This window comes from Chaetodon trifascialis, chromosome 14 (genome assembly GCF_039877785.1).
Source record: "Chaetodon trifascialis isolate fChaTrf1 chromosome 14, fChaTrf1.hap1, whole genome shotgun sequence".
NCBI lineage: Eukaryota > Metazoa > Chordata > Actinopteri > Chaetodontiformes > Chaetodontidae > Chaetodon > Chaetodon trifascialis.
The window spans coordinates 11094511-11112497 of NC_092069.1; the positions used below are offsets into that span (position 1 = coordinate 11094511).

The window sequence follows — 17987 nt, forward strand, 5'->3', positions numbered from 1 at the left end:
CAGGACCCTTTGTCCACTTGATAAGCCCAGGCTATAAACGCTTGTCCTAAAGATTTGAATGGAATATGTCTTAATATGAGAGTGACTGCAGCTGCTATGAAACCAAAGACAATTAGGCATGATTGGTTGTCTATCGGCACACAAAAGGCGTTGCCCCTCTGGGTTTCATTGGAAATAATATATGAAGCCAGACATACAAGGTGTGACAATATTAATGCAACGAGGTGACTGAAATCTGTACATCGCCAACAATACACTGGCTGCTAATCATTCTCCATGCTAATAGAAAACATCTCCCTTTTGTTCCATCACTGGCCAGTGTCACTGACACGGTAGCTAAGAGTGTCCACTTTCATATTTCATCTTCCTTTGACTACAGATTTTTATATATATATATATATATATATATATATATATATATATATATATATATATATATATATATATAACGCTTCAATCTAATTTGATGCATCCTGAACATCAAAACATCAACCACAAGCACAATACATGTACCCAGCTAGTGAAAAACGGTTGCAATGTTTTTCATCTGGAGATGAAGAGAAAAGTGTGAAAGTTATTTTTGGTAACCAACAGCTTGCAGATAAGTGCAGAAAGCGACATTGCACTAGACCTCATTGGTTCACTGGAGTTCTGTTCAGGCTTCTCCATCTGCTCTCTTAGCCTGCCTCAGCAGCCAGCTGCACCACCCCTCTCTCTCTCTCTCGCTCTCTCTCTCTCTCTCTCTCTCTCTCTCTCTCTCTCTCGCTCCGTGAGTGAGTGAGTGAGTGAGTGAGTGAGTGAGTGAGTGAGTGAGTGAGAGAGAGAGAGAGAGAGAGAGAGAGAGAGAGAGAGAGAGAGAGAGAGAGAGGATAGGTACATTTGTGCATGTGTGCACCTGTATCTCTCTGTTTGCGTTTTTGTTATTTGATTTATGTGTGTACGTACGCATACTCAAGTATCCACACAGCGTGTGCTCTTCTAACTACAGTATGCTTGTTTCACTGTGCGTTACCTTCCAGGAACTGTTGCTATGTGGAGTGCAGTCACTTAGTTGTCAAGCACAGCTGTGGGTTTTCCCCCTCCCATTCTGTCTCTCCACCACTCCACAGAGGAACCTCTTTGGAGCTTTGGTGTAGCAGCTGTTTGGTTCGGGTCTTTTCAGCATCAAGTCTCCAATCCCTCCCCCATGCACCCAGAGGTCTGCTCTGTAGAATCATCCACATACTGTCTACATTGCCCCACACAATACTGTTTCAGATGGCAGGGCCAGGCTGCCTCTCTGAGCGTCTCTCAGCCAAGTTTGAGCGTATGTGTGTACTGAATGGGATTAGCCTTTGCATGGCTTTACCCAAGTTGCTTTACTCTGAATGAGAGGCCCCCTCATTTACATACATTAGGCATATGTTTTTCCCACTCATATGCAGCACCTAACCTCCAGTCAGATTATACAGTATACAGGTGTGTGTTTGCATGCGTGTGTGTATGTGTGTGGCTGAGCATGCATGTTTGTGGTGGGAGCTGAGCACAAGGATAAAGTCTTAATTAAATCAAACAGTGTAAACCTGTCCAATGGCTGTAATCAACTGCCCCAGTGCGCCTTATCTATCCCTGCCAACGGATGCTCTGCCATCTGTTATGTAGATCGATACACTCACACATCACAGGAGAAATGGATTAGTGGCAATAAAGACCCTCTTTTCTCTCCTCCTCTCACTCCCTCCCTCCATCGCCTTGTGATGTAAATGGACCATATATTCCCCTTTCCTATGCTCCTGGATCATGTCAGTCTAGAACAGGCCCGCGGGACTGTCACTGTGCATCGTCCCACCAAGTACCACCATATCTGACAGGAAGGTGTCTTTACACATCAGAGTTCAGTCATCAAAGTGCCTGTCACTGTCATACCGTAGAAAGACTGCCCCCTACTTCATCTGGATATAATCACCAAATCTGTCCTTATGTCGTACAGGTGCTGCACTGCTGTGTGTCCGGCTCTAACTTGCACACCCAACAGAGCCACTACCTCCTCAGCCTGTCAGACTTGTCCACTGAGTACGACCTCATGTTGGGTCAGGTGAAGAGCTTCGAGCCGCCGCCCTCCCAGACAACCGCCACCGACTTCGGCAACCTGCTCACTGTAGCTGAGGGTAAGGACACGGAGCCATCCTGGTGCCCATTTTTAACCCTTTTACCCACTATGTGCAACACTGCACTGTGCAGGCAGATAAAAGGATGATTTAGTGGGTGCTTAGCATATGTGCATGTGTCTGTATGTATAAATATGGACATGTGTGAGAGTGAAAACTAGTAGTTTCTGGTGGGTTACACATCATAGCATATCCCCAGATGGTATCTCTGATCACGGTACTTCAGCTCTATACTTTACTACTGACAGACCACAGAGATGTATATTGCAGCCCAAAACAAATCACCTAAAAATACAGAGGAAAGCAAACTCAAAGTAGCCCATCCATTTGGAGCCTCTCCATTAAATGTCAAGATCTTATTAAAAGGGAAAGAAAATCAACCATCACAGGGACTGGAATGTTCACATTAGTACTCAGCCCTGCAGAGAAGACCCATTATGGGGTTTAGATAAAAATGTAATTTTTTTTTCCCTCTTTTTTTGTGACCTTGTGATTCCATTAGGCAATGTATTCCTCTCTCTCTGTCGTGTCCTCAACTTGTGAAAAGTCCTAATAAAGAGCCCAAATACACAATGCAAACTGACAGTGCAAACAATGTGAGACATTTGAACAGTAGCTTTTGCCTGGAAAAATTCACCACACCTCTGCTTTTTGGTGCACAGCTGCACAGAGTTTTAGTAGAAATAACAAAACACTATCAAAAGGGCAAACCAAAGAGTGCCGGCCTAGTTATATTCATGCCCCCACCTCATATTGATCAAGTCACATCAAAGGGCCAGCGCATCTCTAATGCAGCTTGGCCTGCTTTCTAAAGAGCTTTCTCCACTTTGATGGGGGATGATGGTATTGATAGCACTGTCACAATGCAAGAGTGCATGTTCTTGTTTTTCCTACATCACTGCAGAATAAAGCACGGCATGCCTTTCACTTGGGAGTAAAAACCTGTGCATTTACATAAATGCAATTCACTAAGTAGAGTCCTATTAAGCAGCCTGTAAAGATGGTGGTTCTCGTTAGCACTCAGCCAGTTTCGACGCTTGTCCATTGTAAGAAGAATCAATGGGCTTTTCAAAGTTGTCTCTCATGATTAGATGCTACCTACTTAGAGGTGTGCTAGCCAAGCTATTGTGAGAAATGAATAAAGTACCCCTATTAGTAATCATAAATGAGATTTGGCTTTGTATAAAAAGAGCTAACAGAGATGATAGCATGTCTGCACACAAATATGGGGCTTTTGAAATATGGTTCTGCATTGGATGTGTGATAAAAGATCACCCCATGTGCTAATTTTTGTAAACCAATCTGTAACTTCAACCATTGATCACGTGTATCTTCCTTCAGAGGTGGTCTCAGTGTTTTCATCTTCCTGGCCTCATTCTTCCAACAGAAAAGCGACGACGGAACATGGAGCTGATTCCCCTGACGGCACGGATGGTCATGACACACCTGGTGAACCATCTGGGCCATCATCCTCTGAGTGGTGGCCCTGCCCTTCTGCATAGCCTAGTGAGCGAAAACCACGACAACCCGTACGTGGAGTCGTCCGAGCTGTCCTCTGAGGTGTTTAAAAGCCCCAACCTCCAGCTGTTTGTCTTCAATGATAGCACGCTGGTGTCATACCTGCAGATCCCCGCCGAAACCCCCACCGTTGGACAGCCCCCGCAGCCTTCCTCCCAAGTGCGTGTCATTGTCCGGGACATCTCGGGCAAATACTCATGGGATGGTGCAATCCTCTACTGCACCACCCAGGAAGACTGTGTTGATGCAGTTTTTAATGTAGTTGACCACCCTCCTTCCACTACCACTACTGTCACTCACAGCAGAAACCAACCCAACTCTCCAACAAAGGGACCGTGCAAAAATCACTGCTCGGTCTCAGACTCCCTCTCTGACTGCTGCGAGGAGGAAGAGGTAGATATTTTGGATAAACTTTTGGAGGACCTGGGCCAGTGCAGCCCCGAATGCCTACCCCAGCCACAACTCAGGCTCAACCAGCCAGCCCCTTCACCCCACGGCATGAACCTAGAGCAGGAGAGCGCCATCCTGGAAGCCATTCTGCGCCAGACTCAGCAGGAGGAAGAGCAAGTGAGGAGGTGGGATGCCGATGTAAGCTTTCGAGCCGCCTGCCAGAAGGAACCCTCCCACCAGGAACCGAAAGCTCCTTTCTACTTCTGCCGGCTGCTGCTTAATGACCTTGGCATGAACTCTTGGGACCGCAGGTACATTATCACCTGAAATTGGCTACAATCTTTAGTCTGGTTTGCAGTCTAGTAGAGGAAGACCGAGACAAACAGTGGAAAATGGGGTTGTTAGAGGTCATACTTGTTGCTCGTGTCCAAACCGCATCTTAAGTGTAGCCAGACAGAAAAATGAAACACACAAGTGTGTTATAACCTCTGCAGTATAATACTGTATTTGAATCCAAGTTATTTCCTTCGTCCTCAAAGTTAATCAGCTGCTGGCTCGTTACTCTCGTTAAGAGAGAACGAGCAAAGTTTGAAGCACACCAGAGTCTTAATCTCCTCTCCGCGGGGTAAAGGTGCCCAGATGTTTTAACTAAGGTCTGCCTTGCAGAGCCACATCTTTGCAGTGCTTTCCTGTAAATGGAAAGCTTACACCTCTTAATGGTGATGGTGCAACATGTGCACAGCCAGTCGGAGATTGCTGTTTGCACCTGTGCCTTTTTTGCCTCTGTTAATCTGGACTGCAAAACGAAACTTTGCTTGAAAACGTTTTTAGTCGATTATAGCACCATTGTTGCTAGCATGTCAGGCTTTCCTGCTTTGTATGCAGTGATGAAAATATGTTTAATCAAAACTGTTTTTGTCAAACAGGAAAAGTTTCCATTTGTTGAAGAAAAACTCCAAGCTCTTAAGGGAACTGAAGAACTTGGACTCCAGGCAGTGGTAATGCCTAATATGTTCAATCTGGAGTATCATATCATGTTGTGTCCTGTAGAAATTAGGTTTGTCTGAGATATCAATGAACCCAGAATTATCTATCATTTAATGCTAATTGTCAAACTCGCTGTGCCCCTTAGGTAAACCTAAGGTACAGGTAAAGCTCTACATAAGTGAAATTAACACTGGTATATGTCACTCAGTTGCTCAAAGGAGCATCATATTGCCCTGTTCCTTCCACTCCTCTGCCATAATTTTCCTAATTTGTACCACCTCTTGCTGATCACAACCCTGAAAGTCTCCCATTCTCACTCTCACTTCTCACTTGCTGTCCTTTCTTACCCTGCCTCTCTTAGTCCAGTCCACACATTGTTCATGACAGGCACTTATTCAAGAATTCCCTCAGGATTGGACTTCTTTCTCCCAGATGGCCAGGCTTGGTTGGGCAACCTATGCGCAAGCATGCAAAGTGCCCTAAATCTACCCCAGCATGATGTAGTGCCATGGCAACAGACAAAGTAGAGAGGGGGGTTTGCTGCCATTCTTTTTAAAATCATGTCAGTGCTGGAGAGATAATGGAAATTTTTTGCAGACAAACTTGTTTTTTCACATTCTGCTTTCCTGATTTTATTCAACAACTCAATTACACTTACACAATTTACCCTGATAAGGAAGGTGTAGTGGGTTGAGTCATTGCATTCACATTTCAAAGCATTTTCATCTGAAGTGTCTAGAGTAGTGAGAAGCTTTTCAAGTTCTGTCGTGTTTATAAAATTGCCCGTTGTGTTGGTATTCTTTTGATAATGGCTACTATGTGTTTTTTTTTTTCTTCTATAGTCGAGAGACACACAAGATTGCTGTGTTCTACATTGGAGAGGGCCAGGAGGACAAGTGCTCCATCTTGTCTAACAGCACAGGCAGCCAGGCCTATGAAGACTTTGTGTCTGGACTGGGATGGGAGGTGCAGACAGCCACACCCTCTGCATCCACAGATGCAACCTAAATTTGCACACACAGATGTGCAGGCACACTCTGAACGCACTAAATTGTACATGTATCCCTCAGGTGGACCTGGCCACACACTGTGGCTTTATGGGTGGCCTCCAGAGGAATGGCAGCACAGGTCTAACAGCTCCTTACTACGCTACCTCCACCGTGGAAGCCATCTTCCACGTCTCCACTCGTATGCCATCTGATTCTGATGACTGCCTCACCAAAAAGGTAAAAAGTCCCATTTGTTGTTGTTTGTTCTTAACCTGTGGCATGATAAATGTTGACCATTCCTGCCTGTCTATGACATTTGGATTGTTGTAATATGCATTACTTGCACACCTTAAGGCCAGAGTATGTTAAAAAAAAAGAGAGAGAGTGAAAATACTGTGTTGCCTGTTTGATGAAGTGAAATGGCTACACAGTCTGCCCATAGCAGTATGTTGTTGTAGCCCTCAACTCTGTGTTAAGCTGTGATCAGGAGGTGTGACTCCAGAGTGCGGGCATTGATTAGTGACCCCAGCCAGGCAGGCCTGAGGAGTAGAGTCGCAGGCGCGTGAGTGAAGAGAGAGCATGTGCCGCGGTGGTAATGACTATGATTCTGCTAGCCCCTGCCCCCCTCCCTGTGTGCTGTGACCAGGGCCTGGATTCAGCCATTAGCTCTCCCTGCTAGGGCAGGCGCCGGCCGGATGCCGGCAGGATCCTTTTATCCAATTCCTGCTGCCGCCACAGGAGCGATCGATTGGGTTCTGCAGTGGGATTCTGAGCTGTAGTGCACCAGTAGTAGTTAGCACGAAGAAATGAGCCGCAAGGCCCCTGCCCGTGCTGCCAATCTTCTCATACAGTACCCTGCTGAGAAGGGAAATTCATCAGGCTCTCCTCATATCCAGCCCCCCATCCTGTCCTCCATAGATCTCCCCCTCTCCGTTTCACAAATAACCCCCTACTCATTCCAAACCCGTCTTGAACCTGCGCTTAGTGACTTTAAAAATTAGTTACACTGAGTAAAGATTTTGACTTTGGTTGGCCAGAGTGAGGCACTGGAGGGGCGGCCATGCCCAGAGAGGAGTGTGCTGCCACTCTGCTTCCATTCATTTCACCGGCAACTTCTGTAATTGCCGATGCCCACCTTGCACACATCTCCACACCGGCCACAAGCCAAAGAGAAATTTGGAAGGCTGGCTGCATGCACGGATGCTTCAGAAAGAGACGAGGGGAGCAGAGAGATTAGACAGTGGTATGAAGATTGGAATGAGAGACAGGCTTCGTCTGTGTCCAAGTAGGATGTTTCCTTGTCAATTTAAAAATAACACTTTCAGTCCAGCAGTAACCCACTTTACTGCCTACTGCTTTACTGTGTGAGCACGACTGATGGGGGAGCTCTCACTGGGCAGATTGCCTGTTTGAAGACGATGGGGAGAGGGGAGGAAGGCTAAACCAAAAAGAAAAAAGGGAAAACCATGAATTCCTCAATCCAATTGTGGGTTTTAGGACAGTGCAGGCTGCAGCAGTAGCAGCTGGCTTCAGTAATGTGGTTATAGAAGCGACCTGCAGGGTTGGGGTCAGGCCATGTAGCCTGTGTGTGTGTGTGTGTGTGTGTGTGTGTGTGTGTGTGTGTGTGTGTGTGTGTGTGTGTGTGTGTGTGTGTGTGTGTGTGTGTGTGTGTGTGTGTGTGTGTGTGTGTGTGTGTGTGTGTGTGTGTGTGTGTGTGTGTAAAAGAGAGAGAGATAGACGAGTGCCTTGGCTATCACATTCACCCCCAGGCACCACAGCTTAACCGGGCTGCTGCAGGTTGTTTTTATAAGGAGCCTCTTGTGTTCTGGGGTCTCCTGGTCTGCTGTTTCCATGTGCGTGAAGCCCATTTGTTGGGTGGGAGGTCAAAGAGGGCTAATTGGACAAGAGCCTTTGACTTGAATCACATTTTATTAAAGAAGTCTCAAACATTTGTATGTGATTAACAAGGGAGTAAATAGATTGGTGTCGAAGATGATTGACTCGAGCATAAGCATCCTCATTGAACTTGTGATTAAGCTCATCCAAATGCTAATATCTTAACCCAAATTAACATCCCAGTGTTGATTGTCTACCGCAAATGCATATTCAACATTTTCTCTGAAATTGTCCCAGTGACTGACCTGGTTTGTACCTGCTGATCCTTGGACAGACAGAATGAACTGGCGCGCTCCAGTAATCAGCATGCCGTGGATTTGTTTAAGATTACCGTATTACCATAATTAAGGGTTTATAATAGAATGTGCTAATTGCATTTTTGGTGGCAAGGGCATGTTTCTTAATGGCTCATTAGGCCCACAGTACATTGGCAGATGTTTTCTTCCGAGTAGAGGCTCACTTTTCTGTGTCCATGATACCCCAGAAATCAGTAGTGGTGTAACAGTAGACATAATTCCTGGTTTGGTACGTATCGTCGGTTTTTAGGGTCGCGGTTCAGTACGGTTTTGGCATAGGGTGGGGGGCATTTTCTTGTCCATTGTCCATAACAAAAATGAATAACACAAATGTCAGTAATACTGCTTTGTAAGACTTTTGGTAATTCCTGACTGAACTGAGGAAGTCACATACCGAACCAGTCGTCCTATACTGAATTGTTCGGAATGAATACACGTACCATTATACCTCTAGAAAACATTATTGGACTACAAGCTAATAAGTGATATACACTTGTCAGACAATATAATGTAGCAATGTCCATCTATTTTACTTTGGAAAGGGGAAAGCTGTTTACCTATTTCAAACTAGCCTCAGTCAATTTCCTGTCATTTAAGTGTATCTTCTTGCCCTTCCCAGTTTCATTTGTGTTTGTGAATAGAGTGGAAATGGGAAGCAATTTAATCTCTGATGGGGAAAGTTAATTGGATTTGAATTATTTGGTTTTGAAATGCTCAATTTTGTGCATTTTGTGTTTGCAATTTGAATTTATAATGAAAAAGCTATAAAAAGAGTCAAAACCAGAGCCCGGACCCGTATTTTAAACCATTGTTTTCACACAGAGTTTGTGATTAAGCTTCAGTCACCTTGCTCTTGCACCTGCTGCATTTATGTTTTATCTTTAGGATAAATTTAATCTTTCGTGCTCATAGCAGAATAAAAATACATAAAATCTTGCTGTGTGCAATGATAAAAGCCACTTACAGCATTTTATTTATGAAACCTCCACTGATCTGTCAGTAATAAATCGTTTTTTATTATCAGTCACCCCCTTCTATATACCTCTTATATCTCAGTTCACTCCTCGGGTGATGTGGGCCTAAGGTGCTGGCTGAAAAAACCCAGATACGTTCCCTGATCTCGCAAAATTTGTATTCAGTCTTTATCACCATAGGGATCAAAATTACCTGCTCTCACCAGCCACTTTATTAAACTGAATACATTTGTTTGGCAGCTGCGTCACCTGGGAAATGACGAGGTGCACATAGTGTGGTCGGAGCACACCAGGGACTACCGACGTGGCATCATCCCAACTGACTTTGGAGACGTACTGATTATCATCTACCCAATGAAGAACCACATGTACTTCATCCAGATCATGAAGAAACCACAGGTAGACCACCGGAGTCAGTAGATTTTGTTATCGACAACTATGCGCCTACAGCTCATTGGAAGTGGGAAGTTACTCTTATTGCATTGTGGTTGAATTATTTTTCTTCTTTTTTTTGTGCTAATTTGACAAAGTGTGTTATTTTCCAGGCACAATAAGCCAGATAACCATTATCTTTTCAGCACTGCTTAAATTTCGAGTCTGTTCATGAGTAAGACAGCCCCTTCTTCTTGCTTGCTATTCGGACTTTGCTCTGAGTTTTATAGGTTCTTTCTCCTGTTGTGGCGTCTGTCTGAAGGCTCTCGGCTCCCCCTTCTCCAGCAGTGCATTATTACCCACACTGTGGGTATGTGCTCTCAGGGATGGTTACTATCCTCTCTTGGCGAGCTTTCATCTTGGCTACTCTGCACTCGATGTGTGGCCTTCCAGAGCATAGTGAAATTTCTTTGTCTGAGAATGGCTGGCTTCAGACTTTCAAATAGATTCACAGCATTTCCTATGTGAACATTATTCAACTGAAAAAAGAAAATGTTCCTTTATATCATATGTTTTGTATTCCTCTCTGTTAATGCATTGATTATCTTTCATTTTGTCCTTCAAGCAAGTCATTTTTCAGAGAGATTACTGAGAAAGACATAATATAATGCAAGAAACAACAGAGTCTCATCTTAGCTTTATTAAGATAGTCTGAGGTGTACAGCCTTGCTGTCATGTATTACTACAGCGGCCTGTATTTCTGTCGTATGGTGTTAATTATATTACAGTGAATCTTCATTACCAGTACAAATGATCATAATAACAATTCATTTCCATGTCTGAGGGGATCAAAATGATCACATTCGTAGTGTTGTGCTTACAATAAAGTTAACTGCGGACTCTTGGATTATTTCTGCTGGACAATTAAGCAGTCAAGCATTTCTTCCAGACAAGTATGACAATTTTCCCAATTATATGCAAAGACTATAACTACTGCTGCTACTTCAGTGGTTCAGATGGCTCACAAAGGAGTGTGGAAAACATATTCTAGCCTCAAGGGTTTCTAAAGCCAAAGCACTGTTGGGAAAAGAGCAGAGGCTGCCACTGCCCCCCACCCATCCACCCACCCATGCATGCCAGAGAATTTGTCCAAAATGCTACAACTTTAACTGCCTCTTCCTCCAAGAACCTGCGCAACTACCTCAGGTTTTCTGAGGTTTCTGGTGTTTGTTTGCACAGTATCATCTGAGTTTTCTGGCACGTGATTAAGTTAAATTCCATTTATTATATAATTTGACTGGTTGTAGTAGCTCAACTACCAAGTTGAAGACAGCAGGACCTTTGGAGAGACTTTGACATTCACGTCAACTTCCAGGTCAACGACCATTGAGCTTCAGTGATTAAGGGCCCCCTTCCAATATGCATGAACAGACGCGTGTACCCACACACACTCGCACGCTGCCGCTAAAATGCATATTGCCCCTTTGTATTGTTCGCTAGCTCAATATGAGGGCATTGTTTAGTATTGATTGTCATTTTAATTTCATTTACCTAACATTGATTCGCATTAGATATGTGTGGTTGTCATGCAAAGTTAGGCAAAAAATCCAATTTCAACTTGAACCCTTGCCCTAAACAGATGGAGAAACGGTTAAAAACAGAAGAGTAAAAAGATTTTTGGACACGCAAGGACATTGATCACATTAACTTTGAATCAGTGTGGAAGTTTTGATGCCTCATGTTCTTATTTTTTATTTTTTTATCTTTTTTTTTTGTCTTACTCTTTTTTTTTTTTCGCTTAACTTCCCCAGGTTCCTTTCTTTGGGCCTCTGTTTAACGGCGCCATCATCACTGGGACGCTGCTGCCAAGCTTGGTGCGGGCCACTTGTATCAATGCCAGCAGAGCTGTCAAGTCCCGGCTGACTCTCTACCAGAGCTTGTATCCTTTACTCTTCATGCCTTCTGCTTCATTTACTGCTCACGATCCCATACAAGGACGGCTTATCAGAGGAATGCAACAATTTAAAAAAAAAAATCAACCCGTTGATTACCCAGACGGCTTGGACCATTAAGGTTATGAGCAGACATTGTGTGATCTTCTTAGAATGATTTCATTAGATGTATAACACCACTGATCTTACATTTTCAGCACCACCAGTGGACCATTTGGGTAAATTCATTGAGACATGTGGCGTGCTTGTCACGTTAGCCAACGTACACAGCTGAGTGCTGACACTGATCTTTATGGGCTGGCTGATTTACATACAGCTATTAGGCCGGGGCTGTTTCACAGCCTGGAGCATCATGGGAGGTTGCGTGGGGCTGTTTTGAGCAGGAACACAGATAGTGTGTCATCATCTATCACTACTGTTTTATGGAGCACAAGGAGAGCCGAAATAAGAGCACCCTCAACAAATGCATACAAGTGCATACAGACACAAGCACGCGCACACACACTCTCATCCCTCCACCCATCCATCCAACAGTGTGCCGTTAAGAGCCTGGCTCCAGCTGTAGTTGTCAGTTGGTTTAAAGGCAGTGTAATCACCAATGGAGATGAATTAGCATGTGAATGCCAGCAGCACAGAGTTGGGGGGTGGGAAGGGGGGGCAGAGTCGGGATGGCCCCTGGAGGGGGAAACCTGATCTCCCTTAATGTCCCGCTCCTTCTCGGACAGCATGTACGGCACCGCCTCACCAGAACCACGCTGCCCCTCTGGCGGTTGCTATAGAAACCTCCCCCCCAAGGAGGTTTCATTTGGGTGGGAGACTCGGATCTATTGTTTTGACATTGACATATTAAAAAAAAAAAAGTTGTTTTTAAATTATTATCACGTCCTCGTGTCATAGTATTTTACACCAAAGGCTTCTGGTCTTTAATTGTACTGCAACACACCCTGTGCATGTTGTTTACAGTTGGGTGTGTGCAAGTATGTGTCTGCCTGTATGCATTTCACAATGCATCACATCCCCTGGCCCCCCCACCCCTATATCAAGCCTTGTCTGTGTGTCCCTCGGGGCATCCTGAGTGACAGATGTCTGTTACCCGACGCCAAGTGAATTAGCCCAGTGTGACTCTCAGTGCCGGAGGGGGCCACAGGCCTGCCTGCCTCAGTGAGCCTCGGGGAGGTGGGGGGGGGCAGGACAGTACCAGGCCTGTGCTGGGACACAAAAGCCTTACCTGGCATTCCTTAGCAGAGGAGCAGACAGCACAAAGGCATGATCTATGAGAGGAGATAAGCGCTGCCTCTGGAGTTCTGGCACTGATAGGCTGCCAGGCCTCACGCACTCCAGGAGAGGAGATGAATGGATGTGCCAGGCAAAGCACACTGCCAGCACCAGTATCTGCTTGTCTGTTTTTTCTGCCGTTTGTCGGCCTAGCTAGGGAGCTTGTGAGCACATAGCCAAAATGGTACTTTTGTTGTTTGCCATGTGAAACTGATTATTACCAAGTTTTTAGATTTTAAGAGAACTGGGATCACAGAATGTCCCGACTGGCAATGGCATGAAGCATATCAGAACGAAGCGTTGAGTGGCAGGTGGAGTTAATCAGACTTTGTATCATACTTTCATCACTGGATTTGCTGTTGTATTACATTAGCCATTTGCAGCTTTCCCTCTCCAGTCCTCATTCTTCCATCTTCTCAGGTTATGCCGCTCTTTATCTTTCACAGGTTGGAACAATGACTCAACCTTTTTTTCCCTGGGATGTGTGTTTTTTTGTGCAAGATGAAAATCCTCATCCTTAGTTTACCCCTTCACAATGCCTTAACAATCCACAGTCCGCTCTCTGCCTGTGAGGCCACTCTCCAAGGTAATTAGTTGAATATTTCTTCAAAGAGAAGCTATATGACCCCTGTGTGTCCAGATAAAAGGCCAGTATGGCGCTGCGGCCCCCTCTCTCACTCTGTCACAGGGCTCGAGAGGACTCCAACAGTCTGCTGCAAGGCTCACAGGATCTCTCAGGCTAATAGGATTTGATATTGAAAAATGACCACCAGCAACATTTTTAGAAAATACACACACAGATAGGCTACAATAGTGTTTTTCAGATAGATGCTCGCTCCTTGTTTTTCTGTCTTTCTCCTCATGCCATCCTCCATCTCTCCCTCTCCCTCTCCTCCATCTCTGATTTGTGAAATCTGTGTCGTTGCATTAGTCTTCTTGTGCAGTGTCCAGCTCTCATTGTCAGGTAGATATTGTGTCAATTTCTCCTGTCAACACATGGCCGTGGCCTCATAGACATCATATCACAAGCCTCTCACAGACAACTCATAATGTATCATCTATTATTTATATGCCTGATGGAAAATGCAGCTGGTCTGGCTTTGTGTGTTTTAAGTGTATTGCCTGCAACTAGTCCACCCTTCACAGCTACATTTGGAATAATTGTGACCGTAGATATCCAATGTAAAATAAGTTTTATTGAAGCACCACTCTTTTCATTGATTCATTGATAGAATAAGTGGATGCAATTTTGTTCCTCTATTGATGGTTCTTATCACTGCAAGCACACAATATATATTATACATTGGCTTGAAGGAGAGGATGAGTTTGTTTCTGTCTCCTGAACCCGGCCTTTCACTGCATGGCTTTGCTGTCTGCTGCCATTTACTGTATGATGAAGATCCTTCATACTGTCACAGTAAAATAATGTCTTCATCCAGAAGCCGGGATTCATTTCTCTCTTCAACAAGCACTTGAGTTTGATGTGTTGTCCTTAACTCTTTGTGATGGGGGTGTTGTTAAGGGTAAAAACTGTCCGCGTGTGTGTGTATTGGGGAGACGGCAAGTTTCTAATAGGTGAGACAGTGCAGAACTGACCTTGATTCAGAGACATAGCCTCCCTACTGGACAGAATCAATAGTTTTTGCACACTGCCCTTAGTCCCCATCCTCTGTTCTGACACACACATAAACACACACACAGATCCATCTCCAGGCAGCGATCAATAACCATAATCTGTTTCTGCCCATCGCCAGTCATGCGAGCCAGGCTTTTAGGTGGTGTGTGTGTGTGTGTGTGTGTGTGTGTGTGTGTGTGTGTGTGTGTGTGTGTGTGTGTGTGTGTGTGTGTGTGTGTGTGTGTGTGTGTGTGTGTGTGTGTGTGTGTGTGTCTATCTATGTGCAGCAGAAAGAAGGGGCTGGGGGGCTTGATCCTTTCAGTAGAACACAGAAATCTCCTGAAGTCTGTCATGTTCCCTCACAGGCTCATGTGAGCATATCTACAGTCCCCCAGCTCCACTGAATGCCAAAACGAGATGTACACAATTTCACTGGATGTATACTGAAAACATAATGGATATGATATCCTGTATGCACTCCTTTGTGTGCTGTTGTTGCCCCCACCCACCCAGACGCCATCATAATTATTACAGTCACTGCATTGAGAATGACATATTCTCACACCCCTTCTCAGTAAGTTATTGTCCCACTCTCAGTGTCTTTGTCCAACGGCAGCGCGTTCTTTTGTGTACTGTAAGATTCCTCACCTAGCAGAGATGAAAGTGCGCCTGCATGCACGATAGGATGTCATGAATAGGATCTGCCATGTTAGTGTTGTCTCACATGAATTATTTAGCATCGTTGATAGGTCTAATTTGCCAGCTGTTGTGCCATAACTGTCGGCAGTCTCATAGATAATACTCAGCAGTCTATATCACTGTGGAACACAGTGCTTGACTGGGCACAGTGAGACGCCAAGCGAAGTCATTATATGCTGGATTCATGTAATGGTCTGAGCTGATGTGAGCGTAACTAGCCAACTTCCTGTTTATGGAAAACAGAGCTGACCAGCAAAAAAGGTCTTCCAAAAATGCCCCCAATTAATTTGTAATTTAGTCAAATTCTGAAAGGGAGGCCTAAGAAGTCACCATGCCGCGAAATGTATTTTAAGTATCTAGTGGTGTGTCTTCATTACTGGTCTTGTAGTTGGAGGAGGTTGGATGTTGGGTGGGTAGGTAGCTGGGGGTTGGGTTGGGGGGCCATTTCTGGGATGAAGTGTCCCTGCTTGGAGTTGGCCAGGGTGGTTTGGGCGGAGGCTGGCATTGGCTTTGATAGAGCGGTTGAGAGTTTACGCAGTATTTGGGGGGCTACACAGAGAGGAGGGGTCTCTCCCCCACTGAATGTTTTAACCTAATCCCATTATCAGTGTAGCGCACTGCCTCCCATCTCTTCCCCCTCTCTTATCCCAACCCCCTCCCACCCTTCTCCCCAGCTGACCAGCTGTTCCTGCCGGGACTCACGACAATGTCCGATGTGTTCAGATCACTGAGTACCCCCCCCCCCCCCACACACACACACACACACACACACACACACACTCTCCAACACACACACAAATACACAGAGTGGAGTCCATGCACAACCAAAGCAATTGCCGAGCCCATTGCTGGAGCCTAGGAGGCCTTGAGAGAGGAGGGTGTTAGTTAGGGGAGAAGGGGGTAGCTTTAGGGGTGAGGAGGGGGCAAGCACAGGCCTGTCAAACCAAGAGCCCTGACTCAGGAGGCAGCCCAGCTCGGATGGCATATGGCGTCTAGCTTCATACAACATGCAAAAGTATTCTCTCCCCCCAACCCACCCCCCCGTCTCCCTCCCCTGCTGCTAATGCAGAATGACTCATAGCATTACTCATTTTTTTCCTCTGTCCCCCCCTGCCCCACCCCGCCCCACATCAGTTCCTCCTCCTCCTGCCACCCAGCCTGTAACAAAAGGCGTCTGCTGCATGGCACCCACACCCTGAAAGCCCCAAGGGCCCAGCCCAGCCTGCACTCCGAGGCCTGAGCTTCACATGGGGGCCGCCCCTTTTAAACACAGGTAGAGCAGGCGTGGAACCAGACGGCCAACAGCAGGGACCCAGAGCCCTGCCTGGGGTAGCGTACACACACGGCTGGTGTCAAACTGTTGTCCCCGTTGGTGCGTTTGTGTTTCTGTTTGTATGTATACGGAAGCTGCTTTTATTTTGTAGTGCCTCTGGTGTTAGAAAACAATCATGCTTCGTATCTTTGGGTGTGTTATTAATTTCGTGCACCGTGCCCCCTGCACGTGTCCTACTGCAATAGATAAGGATTGTCTCTTATTTGCCATATTGATAGAAGTGCTCACAAGTGCCCATTTATTTTTATACAGTGCATAAAATAATAAGAAGCCATGTAGGAGCTGCATAGCCTGGTGTAACCCAAAGAATGTCATGCTCTGTGTATTTTTAAACTTGAACCCCCACCCTCACGCCCCTCCCCTTCTCTCGCCGTCTGTTATGCATTCATGTCTGACATCTGTGTGTGTTTGTGAGTGCAAAGTGAAAGCCAGCAAGACTGCCAGTTTTTTTTTTTGTGGAGTCGCCTTCTCTGTCCCATCCCCAGCTCAGGCTTTGGGTGTCAGGTAGAATAACAAGACCGTTACAACTGGCCTGTATCAGTTTTTGGGGTTTCTCAGTATTTTCTATATTTGGATACATTTTCACTATAATCAAATGCACTCAAAGTGCAGATCTTTTTTTTTTTCCATAGATCAAGTTCTTATATATTTACAAAGTACATAACAATTCAAGTTTAGGTGCTTTCTGTGCTTGTTTCATGAAAAACATGTCATCAGTTATAGAAATTACAAGTTATTGAGCTTTTTGCCAACACAACCTTACATTTCAAAATAAAGTCCAGATTTTGATATATATTGATATATCAAAATTTTGATTTTGATATATATTGATATATTCAGTAAGTAATTAATACCTGTCATACATCTTACAACGAATACAACTGTCAAATTGACTGCTGTTTTATAGATAATGCAGTGTCACAGTGCTGCTGCTGAAGAAAAGGCTCCTATTCCTAGAGTAAATTCCTACAGATCAAACAGGCGGACTATTGCATGGCGTGCACTGCATTTATTACTGAGTAATCATCGCAAATTGGCCACTGATACTGTATGTAAAGGAATGACTGTTGGTTTGGGTCATTAAGACCTTATCCTTGGAAAGACTATCCAAAAACACTCCACATGTCCTCTCTAAATATCAACAAAAAATGAAATTGCTATCATGACATTCTTACTAATAGGTCAGCTGCGTCTGTCCATCAGCCAGAATGCCGTGACCCCGGTGTCACCACTGGAGTAGTGCCGACTGCCGTTGGGAAGACATGTTCGTAGTGATTGATGTGTGGTGGTGCTGCTTCTTGCACGGGTGTAAAAACCTGTCTGTCTGCTTTAAGTGATAAGCATCCAGCTAGCCATTCCATCTGTTCCCCTAGTCCTGTTTAATTAATGAACTTTCTTTCTCCGCCCCATTGCCAGCCAGCACAACACTAAAGCAAAAGCTGTTAGCCCTCTCAGGTTATCCAAATGGATGCATGTTCCATTCCCCCCTCCCCATCCCACTCCTCAATGGGTGCGTTCTCATTGATTAGTTATGTTTTGTTTTC

The 17987-nt window shown here is 45.0% G+C and overlaps 1 protein-coding gene across 7 annotated transcripts in view; it reads left to right on the top strand.

The window, feature by feature from the left end:
- Positions 1-17987, top strand: part of ralgapa2 (Ral GTPase activating protein catalytic subunit alpha 2) — an 87342-nt gene that overhangs the window by 47651 nt on the left and 21704 nt on the right. For all 7 annotated transcript variants that reach the window (XR_011603020.1, XM_070978448.1, XM_070978444.1 and 4 more), the window contains 7 exons: positions 1970-2147; positions 3535-4366; positions 4982-5053; positions 5885-6008; positions 6113-6268; positions 9438-9596; positions 11381-11508. Coding sequence is in view for 6 of the 7 variants with exons in the window: in XM_070978448.1 (XP_070834549.1) it covers positions 1970-2147; positions 3535-4366; positions 4982-5053; positions 5885-6008; positions 6113-6268; positions 9438-9596; positions 11381-11508 (1649 nt within the window). In the remaining variant the exon portion in view is untranslated. The remainder of the gene's footprint in view (positions 1-1969; positions 2148-3534; positions 4367-4981; positions 5054-5884; positions 6009-6112; positions 6269-9437; positions 9597-11380; positions 11509-17987) is intronic.